General features: G+C 37.9%; 1 protein-coding gene across 2 annotated transcripts in view; it reads right to left on the bottom strand.

Moving 5' to 3' along the window:
• Positions 1–2,323: 2,323 nt before the first annotated feature.
• Positions 2,324–24,974, bottom strand: part of LANCL1 (LanC like glutathione S-transferase 1) — a 45,267-nt gene continuing 22,616 nt past the window's right edge. For both annotated transcript variants that reach the window (XM_003806967.4, XM_003806966.4), the window contains exons 5-10: positions 12,442–12,577; positions 11,733–11,879; positions 8,818–9,000; positions 7,323–7,499; positions 6,498–6,570; positions 2,324–5,674 (exon numbers count right to left, since the gene is read on the bottom strand). In XM_003806967.4, coding sequence (XP_003807015.1) covers positions 5,598–5,674; positions 6,498–6,570; positions 7,323–7,499; positions 8,818–9,000; positions 11,733–11,879; positions 12,442–12,577 — 793 coding nt within the window. In that variant the 3' untranslated portion in view covers positions 2,324–5,597. The remainder of the gene's footprint in view (positions 5,675–6,497; positions 6,571–7,322; positions 7,500–8,817; positions 9,001–11,732; positions 11,880–12,441; positions 12,578–24,974) is intronic.

Raw genomic sequence — 24,974 nt, forward strand, 5'->3', positions numbered from 1 at the left:
CTATGAGCAGCAGCCCTGCTAAGATCCATTTCTCAATCCTCATTATTTCAGCTCTTGGCTTATTGTCTTTGCTGCCTTCTCCTATTACTCACAAAATTGCCAAATAAGTCCCTGAGGATGCACTAGCACAGGGCTTCTGGAAAATAGTGTTTAGACAGTTGACATCATGGGACCAATAAAGCCAATACGTTTGTCATTTTTACAAAAAAAAAGAAAAAAACAAGCCTGAGTTCTCTTGTTTTGTTAATTGACCCACAGCTTTAGAAGGAAGAGGGCAAATTTGGATGAGAAACAATGAGAAAGCAAATTTTCAGGGAACTGACTTGTAGGTTTTCAGTTTAAATGATGCTTAATAGAATAGAGAAGACATGAGAATTTTAATAACTTTGAAACCACAGTGGGAACTATCTTGGAAAACAAGAATGACATAAAAATTATTATTCTTTTCTATTCAGAGAGTGTGAAGAGGAGGAGAAAGGCTAAGATCTTTTCCAATGCAAAATTAGGAAAAAATATACTATAGGTAAGTCACAAAAAACAAATATTTTGAAGTTTTCTTCATTCATGAGGTTACAACTGTGGTGCAACTTATTGTGCCTGTCATTATTTTTCTCATAGTAGGAGGGTAAGCCAGGGAGCGGTAAACTAGAGCTGGCCTTGCCAATGGAAACTAACCTCGTAGAGTTAGCAGGACCTTTCTAAGCATCATTTTTGCAATCTGTGTGTGGCCTTTGCGAGGTAGTGTCCTCTCCATGCCTCACTGCCTACATCTAGAGTCTTGATATTACCATACCTTTACTTCATTCAAATGAGAGAAATAAATGTAACTCTGCATTTATCCTCAGTATTATCAGTCACTCAATAAATAGACTTTGGGTATGAAGGACATTTTAATCATATGTACCAGCACACAAATTGTAATTTAGAGATGAAAACAAGTATTTTATAATTTATCAATCTCTGTTGTGGTAAGTCACACTAACTAGCTGTGTCATAAAAAGCAGTGGCACAAAGTCATCCCAAGTGACTCAGCAAAATTTTTCTAACCTCTGCATATATATTTTATAATTACGCCTCATTTAATCCCCCCCTTTTCTATTCAAAGCAGAACTGATCATCAGGAAAATAAATTTCTAGAATTAGGCCTTTAGTTATTAACCCCACAGTAGATTCTTATATTATGAGATGGTTAATACATGTTGTTCTTGAAGCCTAGTAGATTCCTCCTAATTCTATAATGATCAGATTTAAAAATATTTTCCTCTTATAAATCTCTATTTTCAGACAGTAGTGCAAATCTTGTTTTATCCAACAATGAAGAAAAAGGAGCAAAGCCTAGGAAATAGGTGTATATATAGAGAAAAAAAACGTTCACTTGCTGTAGGGAGACCCCCTGAAACTATTGCTATGGAATAAAAGATGAAATGCTCCTGATTATTGTAAATATAAAGTTGCATGCAGGATTGTGTAAAGACAATGCCAGGTTGGACTGCCAGTATGAGCCAACAGCATGTGATGTGCTTCCCCCTGCAGATAGCCTATGAATGGATCTGCAGTCAGGGAGGTTTCACATCACCAAGATTCCTATCCCAGAAAAGCAGATGTTCGTAGCTCTGGGAATGGAATGCGACCCTTGTGGAGAGCCTATAAATGGACGCATGGGGGGGCGCCTGTCCATATGGATAAGATAGGGCTATAAATGCCCTCATCTTGCCACGGCTCTTCTAGGCCTCTTTAGGGTTAAGGCATACTCCCTTCTGAGAATTTCTGGTCTAACCAGTTGTCTAGCTTCACGTCCTATTTCTATGGATTGTTTGTAACCAGCTTTTGCTGCAACTGTTACTGCTGATTAATATCTTGCTAATCAATCATAGGTTATGGAAACAATGTGTTTCTGTTTTAAGGCTCTGTTAGAAATTACTGATGCACACACTATATTGTAAATTCTTATCCCTGTATACTGTACTTCTGCATACAAATGTTATGTTAAAGCATTACTTCATCCCCATGTGACCATCTCACCTCATAATCAAATGATCCTAAATTCCTCACTAACCTACCCCTGCCCTCACTAAACTTAATAATAAATGCTGGTATATACAGCGCATTGTTGGCACCGCAGGACTAGAAGGCGGTAACCCCCCTGGACCCGGCTTTCACTATCTTGTGTGCGTCTATTATTTCTCAACCTGCCAATCTGCCTGGGAACCAAGAGAGAGCCCCGTTGCATTGCGGGCTGCTGGCCAGATCCCGCAATAACTTGCCATTGAGGGAAAATATTTCTCAAGTTTAAACCAAAGCAAACAAAAAGCACATGATGATATATAGTCCTAATAAAATTTTATTGAGAACTAGTAAGTCAAATACTTTACAGAATATAGAAATACATATGATCCCAGCCTTTCCCATTAAATGACAACATAACATTGGGGTAGTTTCCCTCAATATCCCAAACAAACAGTTTGCTTTATAATTAGAGAAACAGTTCGTCTACAGCTCAATAGTAGAGAAAACACAGGAATGAGGTGCTCTTACTTAGCGGAAGCAGAAATGAAATTGGAATTCAGTGTAAATAATAAAGGACTACAGATGAGTTCTAGCAGCCAAAGGAGTATATGTGTAAATAGTCACTCTTCACATTTTCTATTTCTAAAGTAGCTAGTAAAAGGCAGGGCATTGTAAGATCAGACAAAAATTAACCTGAGGACATAGTAGCAGAGTATGTCTCTCAATTCAGTTATTTAGGAAATGTTAATAAAGAAAGTAACCCTAGATCCACTTCTACCTAAAACTCTACCTACCATGAAGGTTTTTGATGCCAAATAATTGGAACTGACATCAAAGATGAAAAGAGAGCCACATGACTCAGGATTAAAGACTGACAACTCAGGCCACACCACCGTCCATGGTATCTATGGAAATAGGATAATGTTAACTTTTTACATGATGAAAAGTTAACTATTTGCAATTTCTAAATTACTATAGAAACAGAAACATGTGACAGGATAAATGAACACTGCTTGACGACCTTTGACAACCTTTGAAGGTTTTATTACCTAGTCCCTGTATAGAGATAAGAGATGATGGTATTGAGTTTTCTAGGAACCAACTTCTGGGAAAGATTTTTAAAGAAGAAAAATATCTGAGAGAAAAATACAAACTAGAACTGAAACAATGATGCCACTTCCTTTTAAAACTAAGAAGTCTAGTATAAAAGTTTCTTTAATTACTACCACGTTGTTAGGGGATTGTCTCAGCGTTGTAGGCTTTGCCTGAATTTAAAATCCCATCAAAACTTTTTTGCTCTTAAGCATAAATACAACAAATAGCATACATATAAAATTGTACCAGTTTAATAAGTAAGTTTTGAAAAGCTTAAAAAAAAAACCAAACTCGAATTGTGTTTGTGTGGATGAATTTGCTAACAGATGACAGTAGCTAACCCATTTATGCTGGGGGTTGCAATTTTTTGTGTGAAAAATCAGACCTTGGCAATGACTTTGAGCAGTAGGATGTAAATGACTCCCACAAGCTTAGCGTTCCAATATTGGAACACTAGGCATAAATGGGTTAACAAGAATCTTATTTGAAATGTTCTTCTCCCTGCCTTGAAATCTTCCTGGGGTTAAGCATTGCTATCACGATGCTTGGAGAACTGTGATCAAGTCTTCTCTGTCTCAGAGAAAGTGTTATTTTTCCCTTGCTTAGTAACGCAGCTAAAAGCATAGGCACAGTAGAGTAAGACATTTAACTAAACCAAATGAGCTTTATTCTTTCAAGCTGAACACCCCAGGCAAAGGCAAATTAGCTTTGCTGTGCACTACTTTTACTTCTTACTGTAAGTGCTGATATCGCTGATTGAAAACTTTCACAAGAAAGGCAGAGCATGCACATGCTTACCAGCAGCACTTCAGCAATCTGAGAGGCACAAGGTAGTGCCAACTTACACAAGTGACAGAAGGAGGAAGCTGATCCTAGAAACTGAGCAGTGGGCTGCTTTTTAAATCCTACTGCCAGTGGCCTTTAAAGGGTCAGTTTCCAATAATATTAGCTCTTTTGGTGCTAAACAGGAGATAATAGGAGACTGCTACCTGCAGGAACCAGTAAACACTCAGTGGGGATTTGGTTTGAAGTTCCAATAAAAATAGCATGTTTTTGTGACCAAGAGAGCTGTAAAATAGGCACATTTAAAATACTTAGACCCTGTTATTTTAAAGCTACAATTTTTTTTGCAAAATCAGTTGCAAAGAGACAAAAAGAGACAAAACAAGCCAGGCAAAGGCAGTAATAGAAGGAGTAGAAGCTGATGAGTCAAAACACTTGTACAGAATTTGAAGCACCAGAGAGTCTTTATCTACTACAGAAAACCTCATTCTGTGGTCTCAGAAACTGATGAATTGTTAAGTCTAGGATACGCAAAGATACATTTGTTCTAAGCATGAACTCTGGATAATACCTCCTCAATAAAAAGCATTTCTATTAAATGCTTAGTTTAGTGTTTTTGTTCAAGTTATTGGTTAGATAGTATTCCCTTTCTCATCTCCCCTTTTTAAATAGAAGTAGAATACTGTACAATTTAGTGAAAAGACCAAAGTTCAGATAAATTGATAGGAAGGAAAATATTTTATGGCTTATACCAAAGAGTCAGCACTAATGCATAGTCACTGTAAAAACCCAAGTTTTTACAGTGTGTAGAAAGTCAGTTAAAGTTTAGAAAGTCAGTCAGAGTGGACTGAAATCCTAGGTTAAAGCATATTCATACATAGAAAATTGGCTTCCTGATCTTATTTGAATACTGAAAAACAAACATATTTAAATAAAGAGTTCCAAAAAACTCAGATTATTTTAGAGAAAACACAGACTGTTATTGTTAGCTTATCTTGAACTAACCTTCAACTCAGAATTTTCACAATGATCATCTTTTATAAGTTTTTGATTAAAAATGTTGGCTTCTGAAGGCTGTATGCCTTACCGACAAAAACAGGCCAATCTGAAAGTATGTTTACCTCTAGTCCAAATAGGCATCAAGAATTTAAAAAATGATATTTAGGTACCAAGTCCAGATTGCAACTCTTGGAATTTTTCTCCTGGAAGCATTTAGTTATATTTCTGTCCCCTTTCAAAATGAACCACCTAGAGAAAAGCAAGTCAGAGAATTGTCTGCCCTCCAGTTGGAGAAACATATTAAAGAGAAGTGAAGTGCAATACCCAATAATAGTCACATATTTATCTTTATCTATATTGAGTTTCTTTTAAACATTTTTAGAACAGTAACAGATGGTTATACTCATAAACTTAAATAAGATTTCCTCAAAGTTCTGGAATACATGTATACAATCTCAAAACACTGTACATATCACTCACTCTCCCTTTAGGAAGAAATGGAAATTAAAGTTAAAAGACTTCCTTGGATACTTCTAAGTAAAAGTAAATGATAATGGAAAGGAACTGAATGAAAGACGAATTCTGAAAAAAGCTAACAAAATCAAGTCCACAGTTTGACTCTTTGTTTCCTTGGAAAGCAACGGAAGCACTTAGCTTGGGTTTGAATATACAGAAAGGGTCATGCAGTGAGTTGCAGGTGGCATGCTTTCCTTTCAGAGTTCAAATGCAGGGAACCTGGCTTTTGTGGGGACTAGCAGGTCAGCCAGGAAATATATTGTTCCAGCCATTCCTGAAGAAAGAGAAAGAGGCAAAAGTTATTATACCAAATGACTCCATTTCATAGGATGGTTCTTTTTCCCCCATATCTTTATTGACAAAAAAAGTCACAGCATTTCAGTCTATTCAAACACACAAACATCAACAAAGGGTGCCCACCAGTGATGGCCTCGTCCCTAAGGTCTGGATCAAGGCCGCACTGGAGGGTGGGGGTGTCCTCTTGGCCCTCCTCCTTCGGCATCCTATGGCTTTTTCCTCACCTCACTGACACCCCCCGAGAGCAGTTACAACTCTGCAAAAACGAAGGATGGCTCCATTTTTTAACATTAACAACATTACAATATTAACGGCAATGATTTAAATGAAGTGTGAATCTATCTACGTTTACATACACTGCAGTTCAACATTAGAAGAGATCACTAGTGAGGTGCTCAGCCTTATATCCCGGTGGAAGACTGGAGAAAGAACGGAGCCAGACAAGTTCAAGTCACAGCCCTGCCATTTACCAAACATAAGCTCCTGAGCCTCAGTCTCCTCGGCTATGACATGGAGGCAGTAGTGCCTGTATGTTTTTGCTGAATGATTTATGACGGCATCTTCAAAATGCCCAACATGTGCCTGGCTCCATAAAAGGGAGTCACCTGATGACTACCAGTATTGGGACTGTGGTATTACATGTGCTAATTGATTTTTAATATCGATTTAGCATATTAGGAAATAAAAAAGTAGTTTAAGAATAATTATAAAATTTTTTGCTAAAACTTAAATACATTAATTACCAAGCAGAGAAGGAGATGCTGATATTATAGGGAAAATAAATAAAGTGTACAAAATACCTTCAAAGAGAGAGAAAGGGGTGTCTGGTGTTCTGCATCCATGTTCTCCATACTCTAAGCACCATTCAGCAAACTGAAAATGAGACCAAGTTAAATTAGTATAGTGATTTCTTCCAGAGACACCCCCAAAAGTTAAGAGGTTGTCTATACAAATTACTCTGAAAAGTCAAACACTACCTTCACATCAGAGAAAGGAGATTAATGCAGAGAAAAGGGTGGTTTGAAAGAGAGTACACAGCATGGGAGGAATTTAATGAGCTGTCTGAGTCACGTATCTACAAGGTTATTCAAGAAGAAAGGCACAAAATCACCCTACATCTTTATTTTTTTCTCCCATTAATGCTGTTGAGTAGAATTATGTCCCTTTAAAGGAATGCTAATTTAATTGAAAGGCTTTTCAAGGTTTTCCTTAAATAACTGTATTTGTTATCCAAGACCTATGGTTTTAGGGATAAATGAATTAAATCAGATGAACTAGAACTCTTTCTACAACCTCCTGCGAGACCTGCTTTTTTTTTTTTTTTTTGAGATACAGTTTCACTCTTGTCACCCAGGCTGGAGTACAATGGTGTGATTTTGGCTCACTGCAAACTCTGCCTCCCGGGTTCAAGTGATTCTTGTGCCTCAAGCTCCAAAGTAGCTGGGATTATAGGCGCCTGCCACCACACCTGGCTAATTTTTTGTCATTTTAGTAGAGACCATGTTAGCCAGGCTGGTCTCGAACTCCTGACTTCAGGTGATCCGCCTGCCTCGGCCTCCCAAAGTGCTGAGATTTACAGGTGTGAGCCACCGAGCTGCTTTCTATTTGGTGGTTCTGACTCCTACCTTACAGGCCCTATACAGGTACTTCATGTCCTGCGTGAGGTTGTAGAGTGTCAGGAAGGCATAGGCATTCCCTGCAGAACCGTGGCACAGCCCATATCCCTTCTTCAGCAACCCATATTGCCAGATCACATCAGCACACTGATAGGCATCACAGAGATACTTTTCCTCTCTGAATACCTGCAGAGGCAAAGGACACATTTTATTATACGGGATATAAAAGAAAGTTCCATTGATATTCCTTCCTGATAGATAAGAAGGAAAGAGGGAGATGGCTTGGCAAGAAAGGGTAAAGGATTTAGTGACAGAAGGATGTGTTATGTTGCTAGTGACAATTACTAAAATTGACTAGTTTGGCTTTTAAAAAAAACTGTGCATGACTTTGGCATGTACAGTCTAAGTTTTCTGCACATGTGTGTATGTTTATGTGGGTGTTACTGAGGAAGCAGCACTATTTAACTTGCAACTTACTCTTATCATGAGTGACTTTCCAAAGAACACATGCTATCTTCTTTGTAACTCTGATGTCCTCTTCACTATTAGGAAGTTTCTTTACACACTGGAGAAGAACAACTGTTCTTTATTAAATATGCAGTCAGAAAAATAGAGATAGACCTTTACAATCTTTTACTGCCTCCTATATCTTCATCAAAGACTTAGGAAATATTCTGAGTAGATATTTTTAATATCTCATTGCAACCTAAGTGTTCTTAAAAGTAGGATAAGGCAGTTTAAAAAGTTTTTCTATTATTATCTAATTCTCTGAAATGTAGAATATGATACACTAAAAGCTTATTTATGAGATGCCAGTGCCCAGCGATAGTCTGCAGAGTTGTAATTTGTTGATTTGGCACCAATGGTCATAGATATCTTTTTTTTTCTCAACTAAAAATCTGCGTTGATTGCAGTTCTGTGAGGGCATGCTTTTTATTAGTGTTATTTATGCACTACAATGGAATCATACAATATTTGTCCTTTTACATCTGTTTATTTCACTTAGCATGTTTTCAAGGTTCATCCATGTTGTAATATGTATCAGAAAGTCATTCTTTTAATAGCAGAATAATAATCCATTGCATTGTGATATGTTCCATTGTATATATGACATTTTATCAATTCATCTGTTGATGAATATTTGGATCATTTTCACCTGTGGAAATTATAAATAATGCCGCTATGAATGCTGGTGTATAGTATCTGTTTGAATTCTTGGTTTTGGTTCTTTCGAGTACACACCTAGGAGTGGAATTGCTAGATAATATGCTGGATCATAAACAATATCTCATTGCAACCTAAGTGTTGTTAAAAGTAGGATATGAAACAATGGCTGCTATGGTACAGATAGATGGTGAGAATGAATTATAATTCATTTAGTAAAGTGATCTTAGGTCCCACAAGAGATTTATTTATTGTTCCTTTATGGATTAGGATAAAACTAATTTTAAATTATAAATTTTTGGTTATTTAAAAAAATTTATTTCAAAAATACACATAGTACCTTATAGGCCTGGATGAGCATGTAGATTACCCCAGGGGCGCCATGGCACCAATGGACAAGCAGATCTCGATTATCACCTATACATGGAGGGTAATTGCCAGAAGGGAATTTCAGCTGGCAGACGTAGTCTACACTGGGCTTGACCAAACTATGTAACTTCCCTTGGCTCACTTGAAGGCTGGGCTAAAAATGAGAAGGAAATTATTAGTTCTGCTGAAGCAAATAAACCTTCCTAGGTCTCAGTATATTTAAACCAGAAAAAAAGCATGGCTAAGGGGAAATGGAAGGTCATTAAGAGGTTTTGGATTTCATCCAATTTTTCCACCTATTGGATGCCTTTATTTTAAGCTTTTGTGATTTCATTTAAAAAATTTTAAACAATGGGACAAAGTAAAATTGCTATCAGTTAACTCTTAGGGCCTTTTGTATATATTGTTTTTCTTTCTTTCTTTTTTTTTTTTTTTTGAGATGGAGTTTCACTCTTGTCACCCAGGCTGAAGTGCAATGGTGCGATCTTGGCTCCCTGCAACCTCCACCTCCCGGGTTCAAGTGATTGTCCTGTCTCAGCCTCCCAAGTACTTGGGATTACAGATGCCTGTCACCACGCCTGGCTAATTTTTGTGTTTTTAGTAAAGACGGGGTTTCACCATGTTGGCCAGGCTGGTTTTGAATTCCTGACCTCAGATGATCCGCCCACCTCGGCCTCCCAAAGTGCTGGGATAACAGGCATGAGCCACTGTGCTCGGCATTTTGTATATATTGTTTTTCAATATTAATTGCTATCTACATACATATAAATAATTTTCCTAAGTCAATGCCTATGAATGTGAGTGTAAGAGAAGTTTCCCATGGTTTCAATATATAAAACAAGCTTTAAAAGTCACAAAAAGATGCACTGGACAAACCAAGCATGACTTTCGTTATTACATTTAGAGAAGAGATAGGTGGTATTTTCAATAGAAAAAGGATACTAACAAGTTAAGAGACCTGGAATCTAGATTCCAAACTACAGCATGCCTCTAGATGAAGTCTTTTTGCAGAGGATTTAGGACTGATCTAAATGCCACATTATTTTGACATAACAACGTACAGATCCATAGGACATACTGACATACAGCATATGAGCCACCATTTTTGATACACATTTTAGTTTCTCCTTTTGGTCCTGTTCTTAATTCAATGACTGCTAATGTCTTTAACAGATTCAAAGTGCTGTTTCGCTAGGCAAGGTGTGGGGCATGTGGTGGTGAGGGGTGGGCAGTGGTGTGAAGCACAGGCAGGAGGCGGTCGTGGTGGGGTCAAAGCAATGCTGACAATACGACTTCCACAAGATTCTGAAAGTGGACTGAGTTGCTTAGAAGGCAGATTTCATTTCATACAAAGAATAGCATTTAAGCTCAGAGTGTTACAGTAGAATGAGTGGACTCTCCTCAAACTTGCAGGAATTACCTAACATGGCCTAAAAATAATGATGTTTTATTTTATGTTGATGAAGGCATACCTACTAGAATAGACTTTCAGGATTAAAAATTAAATCATTTCAAAGAGATGATAACCTGCAAATGGAAAAATCAATACTTGGGTTTTCAGATTTCTTACTACAGCTAACACAAGGAGGCAGAGTATGTCTCCTGATTATTTGTTTCAATGAAAGTTTGATGAGGCTGTCTAGTCACTAACCAACTATGTCTCCTGATTATTTGTTTCAATGAAATTTCGATAAGGCTGTCTAATCCTCTTTGGAGAGGGCCTTTAATATGTCTGATTCTAACTAACCTTGAAACTTCAGAAGACTCTTCTTTCCTGAAAACTTTTAGGAATCTACATTTACTACTGGGAATAGAGAGGAAGACATGCACCAGAAAAATAAAGAAATTTAAGTCTAAATGTCAACATCCTAATTATATAACCTCTAATTGAAAAGTGTAGGATAAATACGCCAGTTAGTCTCTGATTGCCACTAACACTCAATGTGTGACTCTGCATTCAAAAATAATAATAATCTTGAGTTTTTCAGTTCTGTTGTCCTTGTTTGTTTATAGGTAGAGGGCAGGTCCAACACTGATCTTGTATTATAAGAGCCAGCTACTCAAAGAGCTGGTAGTATGTATATCCAAGCACTCCTGCTGAACACGTTAATGAAACACTTTTCTTTATGCCACAGTGTGCCTTGGGAAGGTGACAGGGGTACCTCTGCTGCCATTAAAAATCAATTTTCTTTGCCATGAATTCTTATTCAGAAGTGCCAGTTTCTCCTTAAGGAGTGCTTTGTAAGTCTCCCAAAATGATGCTCTCCTGAGAAGTCCTCTTCTGATCTCTCCCAAGTTATGTCTGCTGCAGTAAATTCTATCTGTCTTTAGTCTATTTGACTTTGGTTGATGTGCCCCAATAGTATTAGATCCTAAGAACTGTAGGGCAGAGCATATTCAGCTGTTTTTCAGGTAAGTAGAAGTCTCCTCAGCTTTGCTCTCTAAGTGAGCATTAGGCAACAAGCGCTCATTTGTTTTCTGTTGATTTTGTTCTTATTCCTGGAATTTGTTGGAATCAGTTGTACCTTTTAATGTGAAATAATAGTTTTAATTCAAAGCACTGGCTGAAAGAGCAGAGCAGAGGGACTTAATACAGAATTATAAGTCAAAACACTTTAGTCTGCACAAGTGGCACTAAGTGGGCAAGCACGATCACCTGCAAATCAAACATCATTTTAAAACGCAGGGCCTTTAATGTTTATACACTTTTAAAGGCACCTTCGTAAACATTAGTTTTGTTTGTCTAGGACAAGTAATTACAAGGAGAGTACTGTAATGCAGTGGTTGACAGAATGACAAACTAGAACTAGAATATCTGTTTTCTCACCCATGATAGTACATGGGTCAGGAAGGACATTTTAAAATTTCACCATAATCACTCCTTACCTGCATCAGGTAGTAATAAATTCCAGCCAGGCCATGAGCAGCCCCTACATAATATTCCTGGTACCATTCATACATCAGTGGAGACTTTGCTGTGAAGTTTCTCTTCCTAGCTAGGTTTTCTCCAGAGGTTAAAATTGTTTCACAAATCTACAGGGAGAAAACCAACCAAAATAACAAGTTAACTGAACAAAAATCTTCCTGGAGGAGGTAAAGACTTTTTTGCTAAGAGGTACTGGGTAACATGACAAATTAGACACCAGCTTATAGCCAGGGAAAGGCACAGTTTAATTCTCCATCAGAGAAGTGTGTGGGACTGTATTTAGCCTAGAAGGGGGAGGGCATAGAGGATCTTGAGCTCTTTGCATTACAGTTTACAAGAGTTCGCCTGTCAAAGAAAAGCACAAACTCCTCTAGGAACCACCAAAGGAGATCCTCCATCTGGGAGGTGAAATTTGGCTCTAATCCTCTTTGGAGAGGGCCTCTAAATTCTGAAATGGAGCAGACTGGCCTTCTGACTCTTGAGACAGAAATGTTTCCAACAGCACTCCGTAGAAAGCTATTGGTCTTGGACTGTGCCCAACCTTTAGAGGTCCAGATACACCTTCCTTTATATGGAACGTGCTAACTACAGAGACACAAACAATAGTTTAGGCAGATAGTAAGTAAATGGGATCCTAAAAAGACTCCTAAAAACACAAAAACGTGGTACCTGCTGAATATGGCTTTGAGGAATCTTTTCCACTCCAAAGTTCTTATTGACAAAAAGAAGAGCATAGATGTAGCCTATTCGCCCATAGAGCATTTCATTTGGAGCATGAGGATCAATCTTATTTAGGTGAATTAGCCTAAAAATAAAAATACATGCCCCAAATAATTTGAAAGGAACCAGGTATTGGTGTATACTTAAAAATGGTACATTGAAAAAAATATACATGCACACAAAATATGTATTTATACATATATAATATCTATCTATAGAACAGTCACGGTTCACAGATTAGCCCTCCATTAAATTTCTTCACTTAACAATGGAACTGACAAATACATTCATAAAATGAAAGAATACAAACATATGGCTGAGGCTATCTGAAATCTCCCTAGTTCCTCATGGAGGCAGGCCCTAAGGCGAGTATTTTAGCAGTTGGGGTCAAAGAAGCCAAGAACTGCTGGCTTTTAGGGCATTTAGCCCAGAGAAAGGACTAAGCCAACACTCAAATGGCCCATCATCTCCTTCCTTGGTTTATTTCTTAATGTGTCACCAGGCCTACTTGAAGTAGGTTTCATCTATCACAGTCAATAATACATGTACATTTTTTTTTTTTTTTTTGAGACAGTTTCGCTCTTCTTGCCCAGGCTGGAGTGCAATGGCGTGATCTCGGCTCACCGCAACCTCCGCCTCCCAGGTTTAAGTGATTCTCCTATCTCAGCCTCCCGAGGGGATGGGATTATAGGTACACACCACCACACCTGGCTAATTTTGTATTTTTAGTAGAGACGGGGTTTCTCCATGTTGGTCAGGCTGGTCTCCAATTCCCGACCTCAGGTCATCAGCCTGCCTCAGCCTCCCAAAGTGCTGGGATTATAGGTGTGAGCCACTGCAACTGGCCAATACATGCAAATATTAATAGTACAAGAGGTGTCAGTCAGGTCTCCATCTCCTCAGTCTCCCAGCCTTCTAGTTCTCCTCAGAAATCACCATGGTTACCATTTTTTTGTGTGTATTCCTAGATTTTATGTGCACATAAGCATAAATATACATATGTATAAATATTCTACAGCTTGCTATTTAATACATCTTGACAATGGTTCCATAACAGCGCACAGAGTAGTCACATTCTTTGTAATACTTGCATAGAACCCCACTGAATTATAGTTCATTCAATTCCTACGGATAGACTCAGTTGAGCTTCTCAGAAAAAGTTACTTTCAGTTTTGGTTTCAGGTAAGATGGAGCAAGCATGCTCTGCACCTTGTGTCTCCCTCAAAATGTGGCTCTAAAACCTGGACAGGATACAGCAGCTATTTGAGGTCTCTGAAAAGCAAACAGTAACATGCAAAAAGGGGAAGAGGACAGGAATCTGAAGTAGCACCAAACCAATGGTGGGCTTACCATTTTTTCTCTCTGGTATTCCCCTGGTCTGAACTCAGTACAGCACAAAACCCAAAAGTAGGCACAAGTAGGCTTATAGAGACCCAGAAGAAGCCCTCTAGTGCTGTCTGAACAAAGAGAACTCCTAATATCAGAGAGAATGGGTTAACCCTCCATTTTTCTTTATTTTCCTTTTCTCAGTTCTCCTGTGCCCCAAGCTACAAAGCAATCTCATGCTAGGAGCAGGTGCGAAGACAAGGGGAGCCCTGGGAGCCTAAACTCTGAGGGAGGGAAATTTCCCCACAGATTGGAGGAACTGCAGTCTTAGGAGGGGGTTATAATCCCCCATTGCTTTACTTCTCTGTCCTCCACATCACCTGGCCCCAGATGCATGTATAGTCATAGACATGGCACAGCAGGGTCATCAAAGCCCCAGCCTTTTCATCAGAGACCAAAAGGGGAAGCCTCAGGAACCAGCAAGTAGGGGAGAAGATCACAGAGGGAAGTCAGTTTAGGACAGTAACCATCTTTGGTAGTTTGACCTCTGAGAATGTTCCCTTTTTGGGGGGAGGGGAGTGGGCAGCAAATATGATAGGGAAGAAAAATGTCCTTGCTATTTTAGATTTTTTGTCACATGAAATTTTGAAGTGCATCTCAATCATCCCTAAATTAGCCTATAAATTTGATATGATCCCATTTAAGTTAAAACATTTTAATTTTTGGTAAAACTTAACAAAATGATATTAGCACAAAGAGCCAATGAAACTCTGGAAGAAAGTAGTAATGAGACGACATTAGCCCTAACAAATGTTATCAGGTAGCTTTCGACACTAAATCTTTGTTCTTAAAATTTTTCATCTGTGAAATAAATAGTCCCTTCCAGTTTAGAAATTATCGTGTTTATCTATATGGAAATTTAATTTTAAAGTAGTTAAGCAGAAGCAGTGTGCCGTGCCTGTGCATGTCTGTCATCTAACTTCAGTCTATACACTAGGGATGGTTAATTAGCATTTGAAGTAACAAACATCAGGTCCCTCCAACCCCCGCCCCAAAGTGATGTATTTGAAGTACTCTAAGCAGGAGTCAACACTCAGAGGTACTCAGCACTGAAGTGCCTCTTTTTCATATAGGAACTTTATCAAAATCTACACCAGAGAATTTGTTATTATTAAGGAATGATAGAAAATGGTTTTTCATTGGTGGAGTGAGTGGTAAAGATGGGCTGGAGGTTTGGGAGATGGTACGGGCTTTCCCACTCTTTGATGAATAAAGTCTAAGAAGGGCTTGAGGGCAATCTGACTTTCTGTGAGCTACAAAAACAGGGTAGGAGACTGTATGTATGTATGTATGTATGTGTGTCTAAAGAGTATCTTCTTCCTAAAGTGTTTGCACAGTTGGCAGAATTGGGCACCCACTTGTGCTTTCATTTGAACATACTCAGAAGGTAGGGGTAGAGCTGAGGGGGTTTACAGCCTTTACTGCCAATCTCTGCAGACCACCAATATGTACAACAAAAACAAACAAAATCAAACAAAATCCCAAGCAAACAAAAACCTAACAATTGTTACCACCAGGCTATAGATACAGTGAGTGAAAACATCCTAGCTCAGCAAGGAGGGCAGATATGAAAGAGAACAATCTTCCTCTCCCATCTCCCTCTCCACTACTTCCACACGCTTGTGGTGAGGGGGGAGAAAACATTTAAAATGAAGAGGATAGGTTTTAAATAAGCAGAATGAGATGATTTTAGTGAGTGAAAGTGGCTGACAGTTATGAAAGAAAGACTGAGAGAAACTTATGAAGGAGTCTTTAAGGGAACTGCAGGAAAGTGGGGGTTGAAAAAGCATGGCTAGTTGCAGTTAGTGAAACAGTTTAAACTTTTTCATATTATTTCCTCATCAAATTGAGGCAACTCAAATTAGTTAAATATGCAAATGCTGGCTCATCCATTTTTTTCTTCTACAAATATAGGCAACAATTCATAGTGAAACAGTGGTTATCTTAGGAAGAGATATACTGAGAAACAGATAACCAAGAAACTTGGCTAGAGGTTTCTTTCCTTTTTCTTCTAATACATTTTCTTGTATACTTTGACCTTTTTAAAACAATAGGGCTTATGGATAGAATTATGGACCATTTTGTTTTCTACTTCGATACCATATATATCTACACACACACACTCCCTTAATTTTTAAAAGTAATTTTTAATTTTTTAATAAGAATTTTAAATTTTTAATAAAAACATTTATTAAGAATTTTTTTTCTCATGCCAGAACTGGGAGCTCAGTAACGTTGGGGCCATAAGAAAACAAAATCTGTTTATTAGATACAAACTCAACTGTTACAGTAAACAATGAATATCTCAAGTTTTGATATGAACCTATTTTTAATATAAATGTGTCAAATTATATAGAATTTCAATATAAAGTACTTTTGATTTACTTTTGCAAAGATTGAAAGAACTATGCAAAAAAATTACTGTAATTTTTTTTTAAACACACACTGCTCTATGGAAGTATTACACTGAATTACTGCATTGATTCCAATGATATTCCAGCTGAAATAAAATATTTGAACCACGGCATTAACTCCATTCCTTTTTTGCTGATGTTAGGACATACATTACCACTAGGTGGCGATATATAATTAGCATTCCATTTACTTTGCAGCCAAACATTTGCATTTGGAACATTCAAAGTAAGTAGCAAATACCTTTCAAATATTTATCTAAAATACAGTATTGCTCAGAGCATCTTATTAAAACAATACAGTTTAGGGTAATAAAGGAAGTATATCCCTTTTTTTCTGGATTTGAATTCAAATCACTAAAATTCATTAGTTGGGTTCGATGATTACTAGGACTTAACTGCAAGTTGTACATGCTATATTCTCAAGATAAAATAAAGAAATGATATCACTGATAAATCATAATGGTTATTTTATGTGTTTTCAGAAACTCTCAAACTAACAAGCACTTTGTTGCAGCTTCATTTATTTGTTTTGATACGTTGATATTAATGCAACCCATCTTTAGAAGAGATAGCCAAGTCACTGAAATGTCACTGAAAGAAGAATGAAGACACACAAACAGGATAGTTCTGTTCCTCTCCTCAAAGTACTTCCTCAGGGTGTTACTGGGGAGAGTTTTTGGCCTTGTATTATCAAAAGGTTTGTAACTTTAAAAACAGATGTCCAGTGTCTGGGCAGGGCATTTCTGAAAAAAAGGCAGCAGCCCCAGTCAGGGGCTTATAGATAAAACCCCTATCTCCCTAGGACAGAGCACCTGGGGGAAGGGGTGGCTGTGGGCACAACGTTAGCAGACTTAAACATTCCTGCGTGCCGGCTCTGAAGAGAGCAGTGGATCTCCCAGCACAGTGCTCGAGCTCTGCTGAGGGACAGACTGTCTCCTCAAGTGAGTCCCTGCCCCCCTGCCTCCTGACTGGGAGATACCTCCCAGCAGGGGTCGACAGACACCTCATACAAGTGAGCTCTGGCTGGCATCTGGCGGGTGCCCCTCTGGGACAAAGCTTCCAAAGGAAGAAAGAGGCAGCAATCTTTGCTGTTCTGGAGGCACCACTGGTGATCAATATCAACAAAAAGGACATCCACTCAGAAACCCCATCTGAAGTTCACCAACGTCAAAGACCAAAGGTAGATAAATCCACGAGGATGGGGAGAAACCAGTGCAAAAAGGCTGAAAATTCCAAAAACCAGAATGCTGCTTCTCCTCCAAAGGATCACAACTCCTTGCCAGCAAGGGAACAAAACTGGGTGGAGAATGAATTTGACAAATTGACCGAAGTAGGCTTCAGAAGGTGGGTAATAACAAACTCCCCTGAGCTAAAGGAGCATGTTCTAACCAAATGCACGGAAGTTAAGACCCTTGAAAAAAGGTTAGAGGAATTGCTAACTAGAATAACCAGTTTTGAGAAGAACATAAACAACCTGATGGAGCTGAAAAACACAGCACGAGAGCTTTGTGAAGCATACACAAGTATCAATGGCCAAATTGAACAAGCAGAAGAAAGGATATCAGAGATTGAAGATCAATTTGATGAAATAAAACATGAAGACAAGGTTAGAGAAAAAAGAATAAAAAGGAACGAAAGCCTCCAAGAAATAACGGACTATGTGAAAAGATCAAACCTACATTTGGTGTACCTGAAAGCGACGGGGAGAATGCAACCAAGTTGGAAACACTCTTCAGGATATTATCCGGGAGAACTTCCCCAACCTAGCAAGACAGGCCAACATTCACATTCAGGAAACAGAAAGCACCACAAAGATACTCCTTGAGAAGAGCAACCCAAAGACGCATAATCGTCAGATTCACCAAGGCTGAAATGAAGGAAAAAGTGTTAAGGGCAGCCAGTGAGAAAGGTCGGGTTACCCACAAAGGGAAGCCCATCAGACTAACAGTGGATCTCTATGCAGAAACCCCAGAAGCCAGAAGACAGTGGGGGCCAATATTCAACATTCTTAAAAGAATTTTCAACCTAGAATTTTATATCCAGCCAAACTAAGCTTATAAGCAAAGGAGAAATAAAATCCTTTACAGACAAGCAAATGCTGAGAGATTTTGTCATCACCAGGCCTGCCTTACAAGAGCTCCTGAAGGAAGCACTCAACATGGAAAGGAACAACTTGTACCAGCTACTGCAAAAACATACCAAATTGTAAAGACCATTGACACTATGAAGAAACTGCATCAACTAGTGGGCAAAATAACCAGCTACATCATAATGACAGGATCAAATTCACACATAACAATATTAACCTTAAATGTAAATGAGCTAAATGCCCCAATTAAAATACACAGACTGGCAAATTGGATACAGAGTCAAGACCCATAGGTATGCTGTATTCAGGAGACCCAGCTCATGTGCAAAGACACACATAGGCTCAAAATAAAGGGATGGAGGCATATTGACCAAGCAAATGGAAAGCAAAAAAAAAAGCAGGGGTTGCAATCCTAGTCTCTGATAAAACAGACTTTAAACCAACAAAGATCAAAAGAGACAAAGAAGGCCATTACATAATGGTAAAGGGATCAATGCAACAAGAAGAGCTGAATATCCTAAATGTATATGCACCCAGTACAGGAGCACCCAGATTCATAAAGCAAGTTCTTAGAGACCTATAAAGAGACTTAGACTCCCACACAATAATACTGGGAGACTTTAACACCCCACTGTCAATATTAGACAGATCAACAAGCAGAAAATTAACAAGGATATTCAGGACTTAAACTCAGCTCTGGACCAAGCAGACCTAATAGACATCTATAAAACTCTCCACCCCAAATCAACAGAATGTACATTCTTCTCAGCACCACATCACACTTATTCTAAACTTGACCTCATAATTGGAAGTAAAACACTCCTCAGCAAATGGAAAAGAATGGAAATCATAACAGTCTCTCAGGCCATAGTGCAATCAAATTAGAACTCAGGATCAAGAAACTCACTCAAAACTGCATAACTACACGGAAACTAAACAACCTGCTCAACTACACGGAAACTAAACAACCTGCTCCTGAATGACTACTGGGTAAATAACGAAATTAAGGCAGAAATAAATAAGTTCTTTGAAACCAATGAAAACAAAGACACAATGTACCAGAATCTCTGGGATACAGCTAAAGCAGCATTTAGAAGGAAATTGACAGCACTAAATGCCCACAAGAGAAAGAAGGAAAGATCTAAAATCGACACCTTAACATCACAATTAAAAGAACTAGAGAAGCAAGAGCAAACAAATTCAAAAGCTAGCAGAAGACAAGAAATAAGTAAGATGAGAGCAGAACTGAAGGAGATAAAGACATGAAAAACCCTTAAAAAAAAATCAGTGAATCCCAGAGTTGGTTTTTTGAAAAGATCAATAAAATAGATGGACCACTAGCCAGACTAATAAAAAAGAAAAGAGAGAAGAATCAAATAGGCACAATAAAAAATGATAAATGGGGATATCATCACTGATCCCACAGGAATACAAACTACCATCAGAGAATACTATAAACATCTCTATGCAGATAAACTAGAAAATCTAGAAGAAATGGATAAATTCCTTGACACATACACCCTCCCAAGACTAAACCAGGAAGAAGTTGAATCCCTGAATAGACCAATAACAAGTTCTGAAATTGAGGCAGTAATTAATAGCCTACCAACCAAAAAAAGTCCAGGACCAGACAGATTCACAGCCGAATTCTACCAGAGGTACAAGGAGGAGCTGGTACCATTCCTTCTGAAACTATTCCAAACAATAGGAAAAAAGGGACTCCTCCCTAACTCATTTTATGAGGCATCATCCTGATACCAAAACCTGGCAAAGACACAACAAAAAAAGAAAATTTCAGGCCAATATCCCTGAAAAACATCAATATGAAAATCCTCAGTAAAATACTGGCAAACTGAATCCAGGAGCACATCAAAAAGCTTATCCACCATGATCAAGTCAGCTTCATCCCTGGGATGCAAGGCTGGTTCAACATACACAAATCAATAAATGTAATCCGTCACATAAACAGAACCAAAGACAAAAACCACATGACTATCTCAATAGATGCAGAAAAGGCCTTCCACAAAATTCAACAGCCCTTCATGCTAAAAACTCTCAATAAACTAGGTATTGATGGAATGTATCTCGAAATAGTAAGAGCTGTTTATGACAAGCCCACAGCCAATATCATACTGAATGGGCAAAAACTGGAAGCAGTCCCTTGGAAAACCAGCACAAAACAAGGATGCCCTCTTTCACCACTCCTATTCAACATAGTATTGGAAGTTCTGCCCAGGGCAATCAGGCAAGAGAAAGAAATAAAGGGTACTCAGATAGGAACAGAGGAAGTCAAATTGTCTCTGTTTGCAGACGACATGATTGTATATTTAGAAAACCCCTTCATCTCAGCCCAAGGTCTCCTTAAGGTGATAAGCAAAGTCTCAGGATACAAAATCAATGTGCAAAAATCACAAGCATTCCTATACGCTAATAATAGACAAAGAGCCAAATCATGGGTGAACTCCCATGCACAATTGTTACAAAGAGAATAAAATACCTGGGACTACAACTTACAAGGGATGTGAAGGACCTCTTCAAGGAGGACTACAAACCACTGCTCAAGGAAATAAGAGAGGACACAAACAAATGGAAAAACATTCCATGCTCATGGATAGGAAGAATCAATATTGGGAAATGACCATACTGCCCAAAGTAATTTATAGATTCAATGCTATCCCCATTAAGCTACCACTGACTTTCTTCACAGAATTAGAAAAAACTAGTTTAAATTTCATATGGAACCAAAAAAGAGCCTGCATAGCCAAAAGAATCCTAAGCAAAAAGAACAAGGCTGGATGCATCATGCTACCTGACTTCAAACTATACTACAAGGCTACATTAACCAAAACAGCATGGTACTGGTACCAAAACAGATATATAGACCAATAGAACAGAACAGAGGCCTCAGAAATAACACCACACACGTACAGCCATCTGATCTTTGACAAACCTGACAAAAATAAGCAATGGGGAAAGGATTCCCTACTTAATAAATGGTGCTGGGATAACTGGCCAGCCATACGCAGAAAACTGAAACTGGACCTCTTCCTTATACTTTACACAAAAATTAACTCAAGATGGATTAAAGACTTAAATGTAAGGCCTAAAACCATAAAAACACTAGAAGACAACCTAGGCAATACCATTCAGGACATAGGCATGTGTAAAGACTTCATGACTAAAACACCAAAAGCAATGGCAACAAAAGCCAAAATTGACACATGGGATCTAATTAAACTAAAGAGCTTCTGAATATCAGAAGAAACTATCATCAGAGTGAACGTGCAACCTACAGAATGGGAGAAAATTTTTGCAATCTATCCATCTGACAAAGGGCTAATATCCAGAATCTAGAAATTTACAAGAAAAAAAACATAACTCCATCAAAAAGTGGGCAAAAGATATAAACAGATACTTCTCAAAAGAAGACATTTATGTGGCCAACAAACATATGAAAAAAAGCTCATCATCACTGGTCATTAGAGAAATGCAAATCAAAACCACAATGCGATACCATCTCATGCCAGTTAGAATGGCAATCATTAAAAAGTCAGGAAACAACAGATGCTGGATAGAATGTGGAGAAATAGTAATGCTTTTACACTGTTGGTAGGAGTGTAAATTAGTTCAACCATTGTGGAAGACAGTGTGGCAATTCCTCAAGGATCTAGAGCCAGAAATACTATTTGACCAGCAATTCCATTACTGCGTATATACCCAAAGGATTATAACTTATTCTACTACAAAGACAAATGCACACGTATGTTTATTGCAATACTGTTCACAATAGCGAAGACATGGAACCAACCCAAATGTCCATCAAAGATAGACTGGATAAAGAAAATGTAGCACATATACAACATGGAATACTATGCAGCCATAAAAAAGGATGAGTTCATGTCCTTTGCAGGGACATGGATGAAGCTAAAACCCATCATTCTCAGCAAACTAACACAAGAACAGAAAACCAAACACCACATGTTCTCACTCATTAAGTGAACAATGAGAATACATGGACACGGGGAGGGGAACATCACACACCGGGGCCTGTCAGGGGGTGGGAGACTAGGGGAGGGATAGCATTAGGAGAAATACTTAAGGTAGATGACAGGTTGATTGGTGCAGCAAACCACCATGGCACGTGTATACCTGTGTAACAAACCTGCATATTCTACACATGTACCCCGGAACTCAAAGTATAATAACAAAAAAAGAAAGTAGAAGCATAAGCAATGATTTTTACAAGCCATAATAATAGGTAACATTTATAAGCACTTTTTCAGTTTAGGTGCCATAATTTATGCTAAGTGATTTCCATCAATTATCTCAAATAAATAATCTGCACAACATTCCTTATCTCTATGTTACAAATGAGAGACTAAGGTTTAGAGTAGTTTACCCAAGATCACACAGTAGGGAGTGCAGCTGGAATTCCAAAGCCCCCATAGCACTCACAGCCCCACACTGGCTATATAGGCGCCAGGCTTCCTTCTCCAGAACCTACTAAATAGCCTTTTAAAAATTCCTTTTCTGAGATAAAAAAGAAATGTGGTATATACATACAATGGAATATTATTCAGTCATTGAAAGGAACGAAGTTTTGATACATTCTATAACGTAGATAAACCTTGAAGACACTATGCTAAATGGAGTAAGCCAGACACAAAAGAACAAATGTATAATTCCACTTATATAAAATACCTAAAATAAGCAAATTCATAGAAAAAGTAGAATATAGATTACCAGGGGATGATGGTATGGGGGCATGGGGAATTACTTTTTAATGGGTACAGAGTTTCTGTTGGAGTAATAAAACATTTTTTGAAAATAAATAGTACTGATGGTTGTACAACACTGTGAATATAATTAATGCCAATGAACTGTACATTTAAAAATGGTTAAATTGCAAATTTTATGTTATGTATATTTTACCACAATAAATAGTTTTAAATCCCTTTTCTGCTTATTAAAAGAAAAAAGATGTCCATTACTGACTCGTCACCCTACAAGAAGGGAGGTTATATATTGGACCAGAAAGCCAGAGCGCTTCATCATTCTAAGTACTGGCCCCAAAGCACTATAAATGTTAGGTTAGCCATCTAATTGGGAACAGGCAACACACTTTATTCATGTTGTGGCACCGATGTGTAGAAGTGGGTGGGATGAAAACAGATCTGATACGTATCAGGCAGTAGAACAAATTAATGCAATGTATTGTCCTCCCCTCCACCCCGAAGCCATTTGTAGGACAATTTGAACATGAACATACACACACACACCCTCCTTTTGGGGAGTTATAGATCCCTTTAAGAAAAGCACAAATGCTCCCTCCTTGAATATAATTTGGGGGTTTTATACACTGCCAGAAACCCTAAGATTCTCAGAGGCTCAAGGTTAAGAATATGTACTATAGGGAAACACTGATTTCCTTGGATTTCAATTTCTGTAAGGATTAGACTTTTGATGATCTCAAAGGACTGTCTGGTCTCTAAAACTTAAAAATTATGCTTTTGAAAGAACATTACATTAAGAAAATGTAGAAAAAGCAAGCTAGCTAGAACATGATGTTGGCAATGAAGCACAACAAAGGCAGTACACAGAGAATGTGAACGTGGGATCTCAAAAGGTCTGTAAAATGAGAAAAAGGGTTTAGTAAAAAGTTAAAGGAGGTTTACTAAATAACTGATATTAAATAATTTTGGATTTCTTGAAATTAAGTCAAATTTCTAGATTTTTCCTTTGAAAAGATAAAGCAAACTCCGTAACTTACAAATCATTCCAAGTCATTCTTTTTCTGTTTTGTATAAAATAAAAAATCTGAAAAAATCAAAGCTATAGCCACAAATAGTGTATTTTCCTATTATATTCACATACTATATTTTTAACCTTAACAAGCCTACTGGCTATAAATACTGTCGAAATGTCAAAATTTAAAAAGGTAAATGACAACAACACCCTTGGTACCAATATACCAAAAACAACAAAAATCTTAGCATACTCTTACGAGCATTTTAATACACTAATATTGATATTGTACCATTTCCCAAAGAGTGTGTTAGAATAGGTCCTCAAGATTTCATGAAGAAGAGGGTTGTATAGGTGAGTTAACATTGGCAAGTGCTGCTCCCTAGAGTTGGTGTGTTGTCCCCAGGTATACAAGCTACAGAAGAATCTAAGCAGCCGGTAAAGACACATATTTAATTTTGTTTAATTAGTGCTTTGATACAAATTCCCATCTGTTTGAATCTATGAATCTTGGTCTCATTGAACACATTAACATTTCTCACATAGCAAACTATTAAAATGTGGCTGCACGTATTATGGAAAGGCTGGCATTATATATAGAATATTGGGAGCACTACAATTTATCTGATGGTACTTAACAAGTGATTCACTGAATGAGAGTATCTTGTGGACCTCTAAAGCAGTTGTTGGCTGATGGCTTTAAACATCAGCTATGTAAAAAAAAATTAAAAGGTAGTCTCTGTGTTTCAAATTTAGGTGAGTATGGAACAGTTTTTGTATTGGTTAAGTCTTCTGCAAGTCAGCTACTATGGAAGGAACACACTTTAATTAAACTTTGGGGGAAATCA

The sequence above is a fragment of the Pan paniscus genome, chromosome 13 (genome assembly GCF_029289425.2).
Source record: "Pan paniscus chromosome 13, NHGRI_mPanPan1-v2.0_pri, whole genome shotgun sequence".
NCBI classification, from domain to species: domain Eukaryota; kingdom Metazoa; phylum Chordata; class Mammalia; order Primates; family Hominidae; genus Pan; species Pan paniscus.